The sequence below is a fragment of the Terrapene carolina genome, unplaced genomic scaffold (genome assembly GCF_002925995.2).
Source record: "Terrapene carolina triunguis isolate 2854851 unplaced genomic scaffold, T_m_triunguis-2.0 Scaffold495, whole genome shotgun sequence".
In the NCBI taxonomy this organism is placed as follows: Eukaryota; Metazoa; Chordata; order Testudines; family Emydidae; genus Terrapene; species Terrapene triunguis.
In genome coordinates this window covers 2,730,360-2,747,585 of record NW_020664846.1, presented here as the reverse complement: position 1 = coordinate 2,747,585, position 17,226 = coordinate 2,730,360, and the positions used below count along the sequence as shown (strand labels likewise).

The 17,226-nt window shown below is 61.7% G+C and overlaps 1 protein-coding gene across 3 annotated transcripts in view; it reads left to right on the top strand.

The window, feature by feature from the left end:
* Positions 1-5,554: 5,554 nt before the first annotated feature.
* The window catches only part of GRN (granulin precursor), a 15,790-nt gene continuing 4,118 nt past the window's right edge, over positions 5,555-17,226 (top strand). For 2 of the 3 annotated variants that reach the window (XM_024205033.1, XM_024205030.2), the window contains exons 1-9: positions 5,555-5,635; positions 10,916-11,074; positions 12,050-12,187; positions 13,186-13,270; positions 13,810-13,922; positions 14,429-14,576; positions 15,235-15,341; positions 16,243-16,372; positions 16,693-16,790. In XM_024205033.1, coding sequence (XP_024060801.1) covers positions 10,931-11,074; positions 12,050-12,187; positions 13,186-13,270; positions 13,810-13,922; positions 14,429-14,576; positions 15,235-15,341; positions 16,243-16,372; positions 16,693-16,790 — 963 coding nt within the window. In that variant the 5' untranslated portion in view covers positions 5,555-5,635; positions 10,916-10,930. Of the gene's footprint in view, positions 5,636-10,300; positions 10,372-10,915; positions 11,075-12,049; positions 12,188-13,185; positions 13,271-13,809; positions 13,923-14,428; positions 14,577-15,234; positions 15,342-16,242; positions 16,373-16,692; positions 16,791-17,226 lie in introns of those variants that run through there. The other variant, XM_024205032.3, reaches the window with a different exon arrangement.

Sequence of the window (17,226 nt, the reverse complement as noted above, 5' to 3'; positions counted from 1 at the left end):
TAAATGCTTTCCCAGCCTGACCCATACCCCACACCCCCAGTAGAGGACTCACTGGGTCTATTGGGGGGTTCAAAATTCATAAGCACACTGGATTTGACTCGTGGGTACTGGCCAATTCCCTTAGATGCTGAAGCCCAGGAAAACTCTGCTTTTCTATTGGAATCTGGACGGTATGAGTTTAAGGTTCTGCCTTTGGATTAATATATTTGGGGGCTTGTCAGGAAGGTGCTGCAGTGGTTACACACATTTGCCAGAGCCCATATAGATGCCTGGGCTATTTTCAGTAGCTCCCGGCATGACCACTTGAACCATATGGGAATTGGGCTACAAAGGCTGAGAGAAGCCAACCTCACTGGCAAGGTCTCCAAGTGCAAGCCGGGGGCTGCGGAGGTGTCCTGCCAAGGACACAGGGTGGGCAGTGCGTTGGGTTTATTCAGAGCCTGGTTTGGGCAGCCTTGTGCTTTGCACTAACGCTAGGCTAGGCGCGGTACTGCTGCAGGATGGGGCTGGGGTAAGAGGCGTCCCATTACTACGTAGCTAGGTAATGGGTAATTACCTGAATTAGGCTGTCATGGAGGCAGAGAGCTGGGCCACTCTCTGGGCTGTTACGCATCTTCAACCTTCTTTGTGTAATAAACAATTCACTGTGCTAAGCGGTCACGCCCCTTTGACATGGCTGCCCTGAGCCAAGGGAAATGAGTCGAGATTTCTTCGTTGGCACGTAGCCCTCCGTGGATTTGACATGGAAGTAATTCATATCAAGGGAAAGGAGAATGCAGTGGCTGCTGCCTTATCGAGAATGGGGGAGAACGAGGTTTGTTCTGGAGCGTCCATGACACCCCGTCACACACCAGTTTAGCATTGGGGGCGTGATGCTGGCAGGCAGGTGCCAGCTCTTGCCCAGGCTGCAGGCATTAGCTAAGAACTGACACCCTCGTAGCTGGAGACCAGACCAGGTCACCTGTGTGCTAGTTTTGCTCAAAATAGGGATTAGTCCTACAAGAAGGTATTGAGTGGTTAGACTCTGTGAAATGTGTGTACGTTGCTGCCTGCAGGGAACTCGCTGGGAATGTGGCTTTCCAGGCGATGAGGAAATATCTACCTTTGTCTTTATCACTGTGAAAATGTTTGCTCTTAACTTGTGAGCCCAGGCACAGGGATCACCTCTCTGCCCCTCCAGGACTATCAACAGCAGATGGGCCGTCAGGGAACATCCCAATACAAAGGCTTGGCTAATGGCCCTATCCTCCAAGGAAGCTTGTCCTATGGACCTGTAAGCTGAATGAAGGCACAGAGACACAGGACAGTTTCCCACCTCTTCCCCATTTGAACTCTGACAGGGCTAGAGACCTCAGACTGAAGCCAGAGATCCCCGGGGTAAGCTCCTGGGCGGCCTGCCCTGAAACACACTGTGAATTGACAGATCACTACAACTCTGCATTCTGCACGCATCGGTGTGTCTATGTTGGCTAGTTTTAACCTGCCAATAACTCTCCTATTTCTTTCTCCTAGTTAACAAACATTTAGCTAGGCCATGTCTGCACTACCACGTACGTTGGCAAAACCATGGGCGGAGGGTGAACCCCCACTTTGGGGAGGCTAACCTGCCGGCCCCACCCCTTCCGCTCAAGGCCCTGCCCCCCGCATGCCGGAGCCCCGAAACTCCTCCCCCATAACAGGAGGAGTCCTGAGCCCTCCCCCCACGACCAGAGGAGCCCCGGCTCACCCACCCCAGCCACCCTAGGCCAGCCCCCCCAGCCCCAGCACTGGGCTGAGCGCCACGCCAGGCCGCTCCCCCTGCAACAGGCCGAACTGCTCCCCCCCATGGAGCGCCACGCTGGGCCGGCCCCAGCACCGCCAAGTCGAGCCGACCACCCCGGAGTGCCGAACCTCTCTGCCCTGCCCCTCACCTGAGCGAGCCAGACCCCCCCGAGCCAGCAGCCCCAGTGCCCGTCCGAGCCGTCTCACTCCCCACCAGACCCCCGCCCCCGAGGAGAAGTGACACGGCGAGCAGCAGGGACCAGGGGGGGGGGGGGAGGTGGAGTGAAGGTAGGCAGGTGGCAGCAGCAGCTGGCAGTGGGTGAGGGGGCCTCAGAGAAGGGGCGGGGCCACCGCTGCCCAGGTGTCCCTTGGGGGCAGCCTATTATTCTTGCTGCCCATGGGCAGAACTGTGAACCCCCCCCCCCCCGAACGATAGATGTGGTAGTGTGCCCAGCGCTATGGCAGCAGGAGAGCTTCTCCCGCCGACGCAGCTACCGCGACTCGCTGGAGGTGGTTTAATTACGTCGCCGGGAGCGCTCTCTCCCATCAGCGTAGAGCAACTACACAGCGATCTCACAGCCGCACAGCATTGGTACAGGTCTCTAGTATAGATATAGCCAGAGTTTATTACAGGTGTTGTCTTTGGCGTAAGATCTAGGGTACCAATGGATCTGGGGTAAGTGACTGGAAGCAACCTGAGTGTGCTGTGATTTTTGGTGTGACCTTTTATCCCAAAGTTCAGTTTGTCGAGGTAGCAAGATAGACTGGAGAAATCTAATTAGAAACCACACCACCAGCTGTGGGTGTCTGCTCTGTTTTCTCACAGTCTGCCCTGAGGAAGGCACTCATGGTCGTGGGCCACTCCGGACAGCATGACATGTCACCCCACTCTCCCACATCATGCTAGTTACACAAAGAACCCTCGCTGGAAAATCAGGACATGGAACGAAAAATTCCCCCCTTTGAAGTCCCTCTTCCATACCCAGCCCCACCCAGGACCACTCTGCAGGAAGATTTGTCTGAGGCTGCAGAGCAGGGCTCTAGTGAGCTCTGATTCTCCCTGGCCTCTCAGTTTGTCCCCCAGCAGCCAGGAGGCTGTGAGATCCCCAACCCAGCCACTCCTGCGGCCTCTCGCACTTCTGCTTTCTCACAGAGATTGCCAGCGCCCACAGGTTTCCGCGGCAGGGGGGCTGGGGGAGTTGGAAGCGGAACATTCTTTCAGGTCAAGTGCATTTAGAAGAAAGCTGAGCAGGCGAAAGTGCCAAGACGGGGGGGAGGGGACCAGTCCCCAGGCCAGATCTCTAAAGGTTCAGCACCCAACACGATCAGCTCTTTGGAAAAAAGCCCATTAAAATCAGGCAACTAGCAGGGTGGGGAGCACATGGGAGGTTAATGGGGCACCCGCACCAGCACTGGCAGGTTCTGGGGGCACCGTACCGGCTCTCTTCCCAGCCCTGCCTGCAGTGACCCTATGCAGGATCTTAGCTGTTTGCAGAATAGGTGACTGATAGTCATCCTCCCATCCCGAGGGATCCGGCTGAGCCTTGTCACAGCAGTGACTGGATTCCAGGGCTCCAGCTCAGCGGAGGGAGGGGGAGGGGTTCTCCTCCGGTCACATGAAAACAGAAGACGTTAGCTCTGAAAACTGCATCCCTTGTGATAAATTCACAAGAGTTGGCAACACCAGGGAGCCGGCTCATTCCTGACTACAGTAGAACCTCAGCGGTGCCGACCCCCTCGGGAATGTGTGAATCTGAAATGTTCGTAACTCTGCACAAAACACTCTGGTTGTTCTTTCAAAAGTTTGCAGCTGGACACTGGCTTATTGCAGCTTTGAAACTTTACTGTGCAGAAGAAAAATGCTGCTTTTAACCATCTTCATTTAAATGACAAGCACAGAAACAGTTTCCTTACCTTGTCAAATCTTTTTTTTTTTAAGTTCCCCTTTTTTGAGTAAAAAACTAAACTAGGCAAATACAATTTAGATGGGGCTACTATAAGGTGGGTGCATAACTGGCTGGATAACCGTACTCAGAAAGTTGTTATTAATGGTTCCCAATCCTGCTGGAAAGGCATAACGAGTGGGGTTCTGCAGGGGTCTGTTTTGGGACCGGCTCTGTTCAATATCTTCATTAACGACTTAGATATTGGCATAGAAAGTACGCTTATTAAGTTTGCAGATGATACCAAACTGGGAGGGATTGCAACTGCTTTGGAGGACAGGGTCATAATTCAAAATGATCTGGACAAATTGGAGAAATGGTCTGAGGTAAACAGGATGAAGTTTAACAAAAACAAATGCAAAGTGCTCCACTTAGGAAGGAAAAATCAGTCTGTATGGGAAGAGACTGTCTAGGAAGGAGTATGGCAGAAAGGGATCTAGGGGTTATACTGGACCACAAGCTAAATATGAGTCAACAGTGTGATGCTGTTGCAAAAAAAGCAAACATGATTCTGGGATGTATTAACAGGTGTGTTGTGAGCAAGACACGAGAAGTCATTCTTCCGCTCTACTTTGCGCTGGTTAGGCCTCAACTGGAGTATTGTGTCCAGTTCTGGGCACCCCATTTCAAGAAAGATGTGGTGAAATTGGAGAGGGTCCAGAGAAGAGCAACAAGAATGATTAAAGGTCTTGAGAACATGACCTATGAAGGAAGTGTCATAGAAATTTCTGTCCGTTCCAGCTGAGGAATAGGGAGAGACGGACACAGCTAGCCAAGCAAGGAGCCCCGGGAGGGGCGATCCGTTTATTTCAATTGCAATTGGGTTCGAGCTCATAAGTCAGCAAGAACAAAGAAAACACTTACACCAAAGTATTATATGCAGTTGCTTATGATAATCTATCGCTCTATGATTGGCCAAAATTTGCCATCATTACCATACATAATTAGCAAGCTACATGTATCTGCCCCTCTTATGACCCCTTATTGTTCATCTATTTTCCCCCTCCTCCTTGCTTATTTTGCAAACTAAGCTGTTTATCTACGGGACGCAGGCACAGAAAAGTCCATTGTCTCCAGGTTTGGAGTTTGGCTACATTTCCTCTTGAAGGAATTTCCTGAGTTAAGACATAGCAATAGCTGTATCTCTTCCATGTGTACGTGACAAATTTGCCCCCTGGCAGTTAAGCAGAATAATTTTATATCAGAAGGCTGAAAGAATTGGGTTTGTTTAGTTTGGAAAAGAGAAGACTGAGAGGGGACATGATAGCAGTTTTCAGGTATCTAAAAGGGTGTCATAAGGAGGAGGGAGAAAACTTGTTCACCTTAGCCTCTAAGGATAGAACAAGAAGCAATGGGCTTAAACTGCAGCAAGGGAGGTCTAGGTTGGACATTAGGAAAAAGTTCCTAACTGTCAGGGTGGTTAAACACTGGAATAAATTGCCTAGGGAGGTTGTGGAATCTCCATCTCTGGAGATATTGAAGAGTAGGTTAGATAAATGTCTATCAGGGATGGTCTAGACAGTATTTGGTCCTGCCATGCGGGCAGGGGACTGGACTCGATGACCTCTCGAGGTCCCTTCCAGCCCTACAATCGATGAATCGATGAGTAGTTTACATTTCACACAGCAGTGCTGTACTGGGGGGTTGGTTTGTGCCCCCGCTGGGCCTGGGCTCCGCTACCCCCCCCCCCGCACGTGCTCAGCCCCTCTGGGTCATGTGACCGGCTCGTCGCGTGACCTCCCGGGGATTCCCGCGGGGCGAGGCGCGCTTTCCTCAGCAGGCTCCATGGCCCGATAGGAGCGAGTCAGGCCCCGCCCCTTGGCCAATCAGCGGGAGTGGGCGGGGCTGGCGGCAGGACGGGGGCTTGGGCGGCCCTTGAACTGCAGACTGTCGGGAGCTGCCGGGGCCGGGTTCGTGCGGTGCAGCCTCAGGTGCGGGGCCGGGGCCGGGGCCGGGCTGGGCTGGGCTGGGCTGGGCTGGGGGGCGGCGGCGGCGGCGGCGGAGCCTGGGCCCTAGGTGCCCTCACGGCCCCCCTTCGGCCTGGCTTTCCCTGGGGGCCGGAGCCGGGAGCCCGGGAGCCCGCGGGCTTGGCACGTGTCCCCCCCGGCCTGGCTCCTTCCTGCCCTGGCAGGTTCCCGCTTCCCTCCCAGCTCGGCAGCCTCCGGGGGTCCCCGCCCGCTCCGGGGGTCGGGGCTGCTGTGCCCAGGGTGCCGGGGCTGGGGGGGTCGGGACAGGGGCCGGGCGCTGGGGGGGTCGGGACAGGGGCCCGGCGCTGGGGGGGTCGGGACAGGGGCCCGGCGCTGGGGTTGGGGGGTTCGGTGCGGCTCGCACTGGAGCCGAGCGTGACCTGCTGGGTGCACTAGCCTGGCCCTGAATGGCCCCTGTGGTGGCATCGCCTCGCACTGACCGGGAGGTGCCCATACCCGGGTGCCGCTCTGCATCGCTTCTGCTCGGGCCAGCGTGTGAGCTGGACGGCTGCCCTCGCAGCTGACACGCAGGATTCGGAACCAGGGGACCTGAGTTCTGTTCCTGGCTCTGGACCTGAGCTGCCCTGTCACCTTGGCAGGCCAGGGTAGCTCTGTGCCTCAGTTTCCCCTTCTGTAGTGATGGTGGATGCTGCCCTTCCCCAGGGTTGTGTGGCTTACTGGGTGGTGCTGCATGGGCACAACTCCTGCTGGTGGCCTGTCTTCTCCTGGCTACCGAGGGCATGATTCATGTCCCAGTGTGATGAGCAAGTGAGCGAAGAGACAGACTTATGTGACTAGCCCAGCGATGCTGCCTGGATCCCAGCGCACCTGCTTGGTGTCTCCTGTCCTGTCCCTAGTGGGCACGCTCTGCCCAAACTGGCCTCTCCCTGGCACCCTCCACCTCGCTTATCTTGGGGCGGGTTTGACCATGGTGTTACTATGTGGGATGACCTGATGCTGACCCCCTCTGTAAGGGCCCTGTGGCCCAGCTGGGTCTCCATGGCTAAAGGAAGTTGGATGTACAGCAGGCAAACGAGCGCATTAGCCATTGCATTAGGAATCGAGGGCTTTCTACCGTGCCGTGGCTAGGGAAGGGCGGCGCTGTCTTCTCCCACACTCAGGCTTCCCCTCGCTAGGTCCCAGTAAAATCCAGAGTCGTGTCTCCACCAGGAGTTTGGGCTAATGCAGGCAACTCTCTCCTCGTACCGCCACACCCACTGTCCCTTCCCTGCTTGGTGGCTGTGCCCTGGCTCAGTGGGCCCGTCATGCCCCTGGCGTGTGGACAAGCTGCCTTGGACTGGACCTGGAATGGCCCAGCCAGGTTGCTGTGAGGCCGAGCTGTGTGGCCAGCATTTTCGGGAGTGAGGGTGAGGTTTGTTGAGGGACTCAGCTGTTTGCACCAGGCTCTGACTTCCATCTTTCTAGTTTTGCTTCCCCATCTGGCTTCCCCTCCTCTGTCATGGGGTTTTGTTTCCTTCACAGCCGGTACCGGGTGCAAACTCAGCCATGTGAGTGAAGTAAGAGGAACTGGTGTAGGCAACCCCCCCAGCTCCAGTGCACTCGCTAGGATCTTTATTGCACGCATGGACAGCACGCTACATGAGCTGTAAACACCATGTGCTACTTTCGCTGTAAATGCTGTTACAGGTCTCTCCGAGGGCAAGGGGCAGCTCGGGTTAGGGAGCGTTATGGGACGCGCACGCGCCAGAGGCTCCTTTGCACAATCTAGGAGGGCATGTGGTGGCAGGTCCAGAATGCACGTGTATCTAGGGGTGGGAAGCAGCAGCGGGGGGGGGGGGGAGAGACAGGAAGGTCCTTTGCTTGTGTCTGTGTGTCATGTGCCCACGGGAAGGCACTTCTGGGCGTGCTTGGGCTGAGAGGCACGTAGCCCTCCACAGGAATTGACCCCTACCCTGGGGAGGCATTATCCCCTGGCAGATGGGGAAACTGAGGCCAAGGGAGGGAACTTGTCCCTGGTCACCCAGCAGGTCAGTGGTGAGCTGGCACTGGGAGATGGGTCCTGGCCCCCAGCTCGGTGCAGGGATGGCAATGGGAGCTGAGCTCCTGGCAGAGTCCCGAGGCTTGCAAGGAGCTGAGGTTCGGTGCGTGCCCTGTTCCCACCATGGGCTTAGGAAATCTGCCCAGAGCCAGACCCGCTTTGCTGCCCCTTACCAAGCCCCCATTGTCTAGGGGGCACAGAAGGGATTGGGAGCCAGTTTGGTCCCCAGCTCTGCCACTGACTGGCTGCCTGAACTTAGCCCACTCGCAATCCCTCTCTGTGCCTCAGTTTCCCCACGTGTAAAATGGGGCTCCCCCTCCTGTGGCTAGGCGCTGCAGTTTCAGTGCAGCCTGTCTCGGGGTGGGGGGGTGAGATCTGCCGTGAAAGGCTGCTGAGCCGCCAGGGCTCGCACTCTCAGGCTCGGCGATAACATCGGTGATGAGCAGGGCGGGGGGGTTAGCTAACCACACCGTCACCCAGAGCCTCGCACACAGTCCGTGGTGGCTGCTCTCCCACAAGTGCTTATCGCCCTGTCTGGCTGTGACCTGCCTCTCCTGCCTGCTGACAAGAGCGCTGGGCTGGAGGCGGGGGGGATCCAGAACCAGACTCCCAGGCCTGGCTGGCAGGCACGGGGAAGCGTGTGGGCGGAGGGGAAGCGAGAGCGTGTGCGGGGGGGCCTGCTCTCGCCGGTAGGTGTCTGACTCCCAGCCGCTCTGGTACCTGGCGCAGAGCCCTCCCCGTTGGTGCGGGTCTGTCCCCGTGTTGGCGCGGAGCAGCCCTGGTGCTGGGCCCAGGCTCTCCAGGCTGAGTTGGCTGCTGGGGGCCAAGGGTGCAGCATTGCAGGCGCAGAGGGGGACTTGCGGGGTGAGAGGCCCAGTGCCAGGGGGTTGCTCTCCTGAGGGAGGAGGGGATCTGGCCCTGATTTGCCCCATGAGCAAACACCGAGCTGTCTACGCAGCGGCGCTGTGTGTGTGGGGGGGACAGGACAGAACTGCGTCTGCTCCGCTCAGCTGCTGGGGGGCTGTAGTGCCCCAGCAGGCTGAGCCGTCCCCGTGGGCTGTGGCATGAGGTGAGGGCCGCGTGCAGGGCTCCTGCACCGCCAGACGATGCTATCGGGGAGCCGTGGCTGAGGGTTGCATCTCGTGGTTACAGTGCATGAGGCGAATGCTGCTAGAGGCGCAAGCAGCTGCTGGAGCCAGGTGAAGGGCAGGTACACGTCTCCATGCCCACGGGCAGGGGCCGGGTGAGACGCCTCCTCCCACCCCCGATGGAGGCAAGCGAACCCTGATCTCTGTCCCAGCAGGACTCTGCGGGGGGGCCCCTGTGCTTTGCTGATGAGAGGGGCGGCTGGGAGCAGGATGGGACAAGGATTCCCTGGCCGCATGGAGTGACACTTCTGCAGCTCTGGTGGGCTGGCAGGGGGTGGGGGCCTGCTCTGGGCAGTGTCGTCAGGCCTGGCCCAGCCAATGCTGGGGCTCTGGTTCCAGGATCGAGAGCACTGGGGAGCAGGGGGAGATCGGGGAGACGAGTCATGGCTCCGGGCCAGGCCTGCTCAGCGCTATCCCACACCACACCACACCACACCCCCCCCGTCTCTGAGGGCCTTCCCGGGGGTGGGGGGGGGTGAGCGACGCCTGTCCCCCTGTTCAGGGCTCGTCTCTTGAATTCAGGCAGGTGGAGATGTTCCCCGCCTGACCCAATGGGCACTTGGCTCTGCCTGCCATTGGGGGGCGCCGTGAACACAGTGCGGGGGGGGGGGGGGGGTTTTCCAACCCCCCCCCCCCCCCCATGAGTTCTGTCCAGGGGACACCTGTACCGAGCAAATTGTAGCCACCCCTCCCTGCTGGCAGGCGTGCGGGTGTGAGCGCTTCCCCGGGCCCCAGCGGCGCTACAGGAACATAGTGAGCTGTGTGTGCCCACGCCACCCGCCCACCCACCTGCCCTCTCAGCACCTCCCTGGTCTCAATACAAACCCTGCCTGGCCAGCCTGTGGGCCTGTGCCATGGTTACACGTGGGACCCAGCCTAGCGGGACCCATGGCTGAGTGGCAGTGGGCCTGGTTCACCCAGGTGTGACTCCAGAGTCACCTGCAGCAGGCAGGGAGTGTGGCTAGTCTCTTCCAGCCCGAACGAGCCGTCCGGCCCCTCCCTGGCCGGGGTCATGGGCCTCGTCAGCTCACAGCAGGGCAGGAGAGGGCTGTGGGCCGGAATAGGACTCCAGAGTCCTGGCTCTGTGTATTAAGCACTGGCCTGCACTGCTCTAGCTCAAAGGGGCTGTGAAGCCGGGGGGAGGAGGGGGCAGACGCGTCTCGGACAGGCCCAGCTGCTTCCCAAGCTGCTGTGCCCTGATACACGGCTCACGTTTCCGCCTCTCTGCTGCATCCGTGTTTCTGCTGGCCTGCGGCCAGATCCCCACTGGAGCCGCAGCGCTGGGGGAGGGGGCCAGGCTGGAGCTCTGGGTAGAAGCTCTTATCGGCCCGGACTTTGGGCCGTGGGGCTGGTTTGGTCACTGATCCTCTCCCAGGGCTGGTTCCCATCAGCGAGGGGGCGGAGGCTGCTGCCAGGTCCTAGCCCTCTCCAGCTGAACCCTGCATCGCGCCAGCAGCTCTGAGCAGCGTAAGGCGGCAGTGCGGCCTGTGGGGGCTTTCCCCGGGCGCGGTTGGGCACGAGGCAGTGTCACAACAGGGGCAGCTGCTGTGCTGGTGGGTTCCAGCCGGAGAGGAGTGGGAGGGACAGCCGGTGTGACACCGCACCTGAACCACAGCCTCCACCCCCAGCGCTGGGACCCGCTGGTCCAACCAGCTGCTCCGTGCAGCCGTGGGGTCACCAGCGCAGCCAGGGCCCTCACCTAGAAGCAGGCTGGTGCCAGAGAACAGCTTCCGGAGGGGGCGGGAGGCCCTGGCTGGGGAAGTGGCCTGCTGGGGGCTGGGGCTGGTGTTGTGGCTGCTTTTGTGCAGTGGGGTCTTCTGGTTCAGGGGTGGGGGCAAAGGTAAGTACTTACCCCCATTTTACAGATGGGGAAACCTAGGCACGGAGGCAGGGGAATGACTCCACTTGTCCCTGGTTGCACAGCATGTCAGGAGCAGAGCCAGGGACAGAACCCAGGAGTCCTGCTTCCCTCCCCCCAGCTGTGTCTGGGGTTCTGCCGAGCCCCAAAGCCAGCTGGCGGCTCAGAGTTAAAGCCAGGAGCCCCAGGAGACGTGGTGGGATGAGGCGGCTGAGCAGCTGTTGGCTGGTCACTTGCAGGTTCTCGCCCCAAGGATGTGGTTGCTCGTGCCATTGTGGCTGGCGCTGTCAGGAGCGGTGGCCTCCCTGCGGTGCCCTGATGGGCGGCTGTGCCAGGGGCTTGACGTCTGCTGCCGGGATCCCGGAGGGGACGGCTACGCCTGCTGCCCCCCGTCTCTGGTGAGTGTCTGTGTCACGTCCCTGGCGAAGGCTATGGGCGGTGAAGGTCTCTCTGCCTGGGTTTCGCCCTCCCCGTGCCACTGGTGGTGGTGCCCCCCCGTGCAGAGCCAGCCGCTCTGGCCTGCGTGGAGCAAGCTCGCTGGGTCTCTGGCCAGCGCCCGAGTGCCCCAGCTGGCGGGACGCTGCAGGGGCTGAGCTGCTCTCGTGGCTGGGGGCAGCGAGGCTGAGGGGTGTGGAGGGAGTCGCTCCTGAGGACGGGAGGAAGGGCCCGGGTTCGGGGGGAGCATTGTCATAACCCAGATCCCCGGCGGAAGCCATGTTGCAGAACCTGGCTGTGATTTACTGCCGTGCTTGCCTCATCTGCTGCCCCACCCCGGCCTGCCGGGAAGCTGTGGTTAACCCTCCCGCACTGGGTGCTGGGGCCCTTCCCCCACGGGGGTGCAATCCAGTCCCTTTGTGTCCTCTGGAGCAGCCTGGGCCCACTGTCTGGGAGTGAACAGGGCTCCCTGCCCTGAGCTCTGCGTGCAGGGGGGCAGCCCCTGGTCTAGACACCAGGGTTAAAACCCCCAGCTGATAATGGGTAGAAACCGCCGAAGCTCAGGGGTCTCCTGCCCTGTCTCAGCTGCCCCGGTGAGCTGGGCCCCCAACCAGGCCAGCCAAGGGGACGGGACCTGCCCGCCAGCACTCTCCTGGTGGCACTGGTGCCCAACGTGGAAAGCAGACATGTCTGTGCCAGGTGCCCTTCCCAGCCCGGGCTGTGAGCGCTTGCTGTACACCTCCCCCACTGAGAGCCCAGCACCCCTGGGGTGGGATCTGGGGGTGTTTGAGGGTCTGCCCAAGGCAGTTTAGACTGGCTGCCCCCAAGCCATGACTCAGCCCCCCTGCTTTGACCAGGAGCCAGCGGGTGATTTTGGGGGCCATTGTGCTCTGGGCTCCCTGCACTGCATCCCCCTCACCCTCTGCCTCCTCCACCAGGGCTCCCTGCCTATGACCCAGGCCAGCAGCGTGGCCAAGCCTGCCGGGCCCATGTGCCCCGATGGGACCCAGTGCCCCGCGGAATACAGCTGCCTGCGCACGTCGGCCGGCTCCTTCAGCTGCTGCCCATTGTCGGAGGTAAGCGCCTTGCCCGGGGGGTGGGGGCCTCCAGCTTGTACTTGGGATGTGAGCGGCTGTACCCACAGTCCCATGGGGGGCTGCCGGGCTGGGCCATTCTCCCCAGAGAGCTTCCTGGCCAGCTGCCAGGCTGGTTCAGGCCCTGCCTGTAGGCATGGTGGGGGGAGAGGGGTCTCCCCTGGTGGGCAGTGGAAATACCTTCCACCCAGGGCCTAGTTACACTGTGGAACTCCCTGCTGCAGGCCGTCACTGAGACCAAGAAGGGATTGGCTGTTTCTGTGGGTCCCAGGGACATCCTGAGTTGTCACCGTTGCTGCTATCACAGACGGGAGCTCAGACCTCCTTCGGGGCTTCAGCCCGACTCTGATTAGGATGAGCCTTCCTGGGGGGCCAGATTATCCCACAGCTACTACTGTGGGGCTTCTTGGTTCATCTGGGGCTGGCCCCTGCTGCAGACAGGACATGGGGCTGGCTGGTCCGTGGTGCCCATGTGGGAGTAGAAGGCGTGGGGGCGGTACAGTGCCGGGAGTTACCGGCTGCAGAGTGGATTGTAGGGCACAGCTGTGGCTCTCCCCTAGTCCTGTTCTCCTGCTTGGTCAAGGGCTGGGTGTTTTCCTTTTGACCCCACCACATCCCCCCAGCCCAGGACAGCCTGGTGCTGCCCAACTGCGTGTCCTTCCTCCAGTGGAGTGGGCAGCGTTTGTTCTGGCCTGGGGGAAGCAGCCCTTCTCCAGTGCTTAGAACCGGGGGTCTCAGGACCCCTGGCTTCTGTTCCCCATCCTCTGCCACCGAGTCCTGTCCCCTCACTGTGCCTCAGTTTCCCCATGTGGGGGGATACTGTTGGGGTCAAGGGGTTGGAGCTGCTTGGTGCTGGTGTCCATCTGCCTTGGGTGCATTCCCGTGGCCCATGTGGCTGCTCCCAGCCCCCGTCGCCTGTCCTGGGGTTCAGGGATATGCTGGCTGTGCCACCCAGAGCCATCTCCTCTGTCTCTCCTCAGGCCGTCGCCTGCGCCGACGGGCATCACTGCTGCCCCCGGGGCTCCCACTGCAATGCCGACGGCAAATCCTGCTTTGTGCTCCCAGGTATGGGGCCGGAGGTGGGGTCGGGGGGGACCGACATGCCCTCCGGGTGTCCTGGGCCCCTGCGTCCGAGCGTGGATGCTGTACGACACAAGGGGACCCTGTTGGCACTGAGCCTCTGGCCCCGGGTCTGGTGCCGACCGGGCTCTGCCCGATGCCAGGAGCTCTGCCCAGTGCCCAGCAGCTCATGACGCCCTCTAGCGGCCACGCCACGTGCCTGGCTGCACTGGTGCGGGAGGGCTTGGCTTCTTGTCCTCCAGCTGTTGGATTGTGGGGGGCAGAGTCTGTAGCAGGAGGTTTCCCATAGTACTGGGGGGCAGGGGCTGGTGGATTCCCCTCCCCAGGTCCCAGTGGGTCTTGGACTCCCCCGGGGAGGGCTCTGGAGCAAGAGACTCCACCAGCTCACCAGAAGGTGCCAGCTGGAGCTGCTTGCTTGCCCGGGTGGTGTCTGCCGAGTGGCTCTGCCTGCGGCGAGGGGTTGAGGAAAGAGCTGCCCTGGCTTCTCCCTGCTGAGTGCCAGGCGCTGGCCGTGCTCTTGGCAGGTATCCCAGCCGCTGGTGCTGTCCAGTGCCCTGATGGCGAATCAGAGTGTCCCAATGAGTCCACCTGCTGCATGATGCCCACTGGCTCCTGGGGGTGCTGCCCCATGCCACAGGTACCAGATGGCAGGAAGAGGGCTTGGGGGGTGGGGGGAGGTTGTGCAGGGAGTCCAGCGCTGGGATATAGGGGACCGTGGGGGAGAAGGGCTGGGATGCAGGGGGCTGTGGGTTGGCTGGGGGGCAGAGCTGGGATACAGGGAGCCATGGGTAGGTGGGTGTCAGGGCTGGGATATGGGGGTCCATGGTTCAGTTGGGGGTGCAGGGGTGGGCCTGGGATACAGGAGGCTGTGGGTTGGCAGGGGTGGGGCTGGGATACAGGGGACCATGGGTTGGTGGGGGGGGCAGGACTCGTATACAGGGGGCCGTGGGTAAGGGTTGGTTCTGGGGCAGCTGTGCCAAGCCCAGGGCGAGGCGCTGATGTGAGGGTGTGCTGGGGGTTGACCTGGGTGCCATGTGGGTCGAGGAGGGGGGCCAGGCAGAGCTGGCCTGGGGGCCGGCGAGAGAGGGAGCTGGGGGAGTTGCTGGCTCCCCTCTGCTCTGCCACGCCCCATATCTCTGGCAGGCCGCCTGCTGCGCGGACAAAGTGCACTGCTGCCCCCATGCCACCACTTGTGACCTGGAACGTGCCCGCTGCCTCTCAGCCGCTGGGGAGCAGCCCCTGGGCAGCAAGGTGCCGGCCCAGAAGCGAGCGCCGTGGCAGGGAGTGCCAGGTACGGCATGGCCAGGGGGTGGGGAGCGGTCCTACGGGAGCAGGCTGGAGGGCCTGGGCTCCCCGTGCCGTGTGGGGTCCTCTGCGTTGGGCCCCACACCCTGGCTGGAGGAGTGAGCCAGCCCCTTGTCTAGGGGGTGCTGTGCTACGGGCACTGCCCTGGCCTAAACCCCTGGGCAGCCCCCTGCCCCGCATCATCATGGAAGACACTCTTTACAGGGCTGCTCTGGCAGCCAAGACGGCCCTGGGATCCTGGGTGGTGGGGTGTGTGTGGGGGGGGGAGGGGGGTGGGAGTTGTACAGCCAGGGTCTGCTTCCCTTCCTGTGCGCTGTTAGACATCAGCCATGCCACCCCCAGAGGTGGCTGCATTGCAGTGGTGGATGTGCTGTGTACATTCAGTAGGACACCCCCCCAGCTGCTCTGTGAAGAGGAGTCGGGTACCGAGAGCAATGGCTACCCCCAGAGCTGGGTTAAGAGCTCACCCCATGTGGAGGCACAGCCCCCATGGTAGGAGGTGCCCCCAAGCCTGCTCCAGGGGCCCTACCTGCAGCCGGTGCAGAGGCCTGTGGGGTGGCAGGTGCCTTCAGGGCCCTGGTGGAGCAGCCGCTGGGGGGTGTTGGTCTGTGCCCCCCTGATCTCCCTTCCCCTGCCCTCCCCAGTCTCGCTCGGCGCGATCACCTGCCCTGACCACCGGTCAGCGTGTCCGGACGGCACCACATGCTGCCAGCTGCCCACCAGCCAGTACGGCTGCTGCCCACTGCAGAACGTGAGTGAGGATGGGGCGGGCAGGGCAGGGCGTGTGTTACGTGTGTCGTCTTCCCCCCGCCCCCCCAGGGTATTCTGTGAGCTGCCCGTTCCCTCTGCCCCTCCTGGTGGTGTCCTAGGGCAGCCAGGCGCCTCCCATGACTTGGGATGTCTGTGCCCCACTGTGCCAGCCCCTTTCGGATTGATGCCTGCCCCATGGCACAGAGATGCTGCAGAGCCCGGTCTGGCATCCTGCGCCCCTGGGTGGGTTAAACCCAGCCCCCGCTACAACGCTGCGCCAGGCCTGTGGAGAGGAGAGAACCAGGCCGGGGGGAGGGGGGCAGGCTGCTGGGGCAGGGACACCCCCCAGGTGGGCATCTCACTGCACATAACGGGGCACCTGGCACTCTGCGCCATGTCTCTCAGCAGGCGGCCAGCCAGACTGCGCTGTCGCTTGTCTCCTGCCTCGGGACTGGCACCAGCGATCTGCCCACATGGCTGCCTCCCCTGGTATCTGCCCCAGACTGGGCGTGACTCCCACCGGGAGGAGTCACCTCCCTGTGCTGAGCCTTGGGTGCCAGGTTCATGCCAGGCTGGGCAGGCGGGTTCCCTCAGGCTGCTCTGGGCATGTCAGAAGTTCCACTTGTTGGGCTCTGTCCCCTAGCTGGTCCCGCTCCCCCGAAGTGGCTGCTTTTCAGCACTGCTGGGCGCTGGGTGAGCCCAGGGAAGATGCTGTAGAAATGGCTGGGGCCTAGGGGGCTCTGCCAGCCAAGCTTCCGCCTGCAGGCGCCTCCTCGTGACGGGCTGGCGCTGAGCCCCTGGGGACATGCCCCGCCCCACCCCACCCCACCAGTGGCTCCTGCCCCGGGGCCCTGGCCGTACAATGGGTCTAACTGGGCCCGGGTTCTTCCCTGGCACTCCAGGCCGTGTGCTGCAGCGATCGCCTGCACTGCTGCCCCCAGGGCACCACCTGCGACCTGCCCCACTCAACATGTGCCTCGACGCTGGGCCAGACGCAGCCTCTCACCCAGCTCCTGGACACCGCCGAGAGAGGTAGGAGGGGGGGGGAGGGGAAAGGGATGCTCTGATAATGCCCCACAGGTTCTGGGACCTTGCCACCCCCTTGGAGCAGCAGTGCCAGGTGGCTGGGGACCAGGGACCCTTCCCTCGGCAGTGGAGTGGCACAGCCCAGTGGGAGTGGAGAGAGGGAGCCGGACGCTGCCCCCAGGGTTTCCTGCCCCCAGGGCCTCCACCCGCTCACAGTGGGGTGGGCACTTCCCGAGGTTGCCCTGGGGCCACAAGCCCCATTGGGCCCCATCCTGTCACAGCCCAGAGGAAGGGTCTGGCTCTGACCACTGGGTCTCGCTCCCCAGCTCGAGAGGTTCCCTGCGACGAGCAGACCAGCTGTCCTGACGGCAACACCTGCTGCCGGCTGTCCACGGGGGCCTGGGGCTGCTGCCCCCTGGTGGAGGTGCGTAGGAGCGCGGGCTACAGGACATGGCTCTGGGGTGTCTCCTGTTGAGATCGGCTGTGGGCGGAGGGAGGGGCTCGGCCAGTGAGCACGTTCCGGGAGAGGGTGGGTGACGCGCAGGGGGAGCTGGCTAAGAGCTGCCCTTGCTCCCCTGCCCGCACCATGGTCCTGCTGCCCAAGGGGCCCCCCTAGAAGGCAGAGCAGGGCTGGGACTCCTCTGCGTAATTACCAGCCCGTAGCGGGGGGGACCCTGCTTCAAACCCTGGGGGTCTCTGACTGAGACGGGGCATTGTCGGTTGGGATTGAGGGGCCCCAGCAGAGCTGGGGTGGGGGAGAGCCCAGGACTGGAATAGCACCAGGGGGCTGCGGGTCGGGGCTGGCGGGGCCCCCAGCGGAGGAGGGGAGTGGTGGGGCTGCAGGTCGTGGAGGAGGGGAG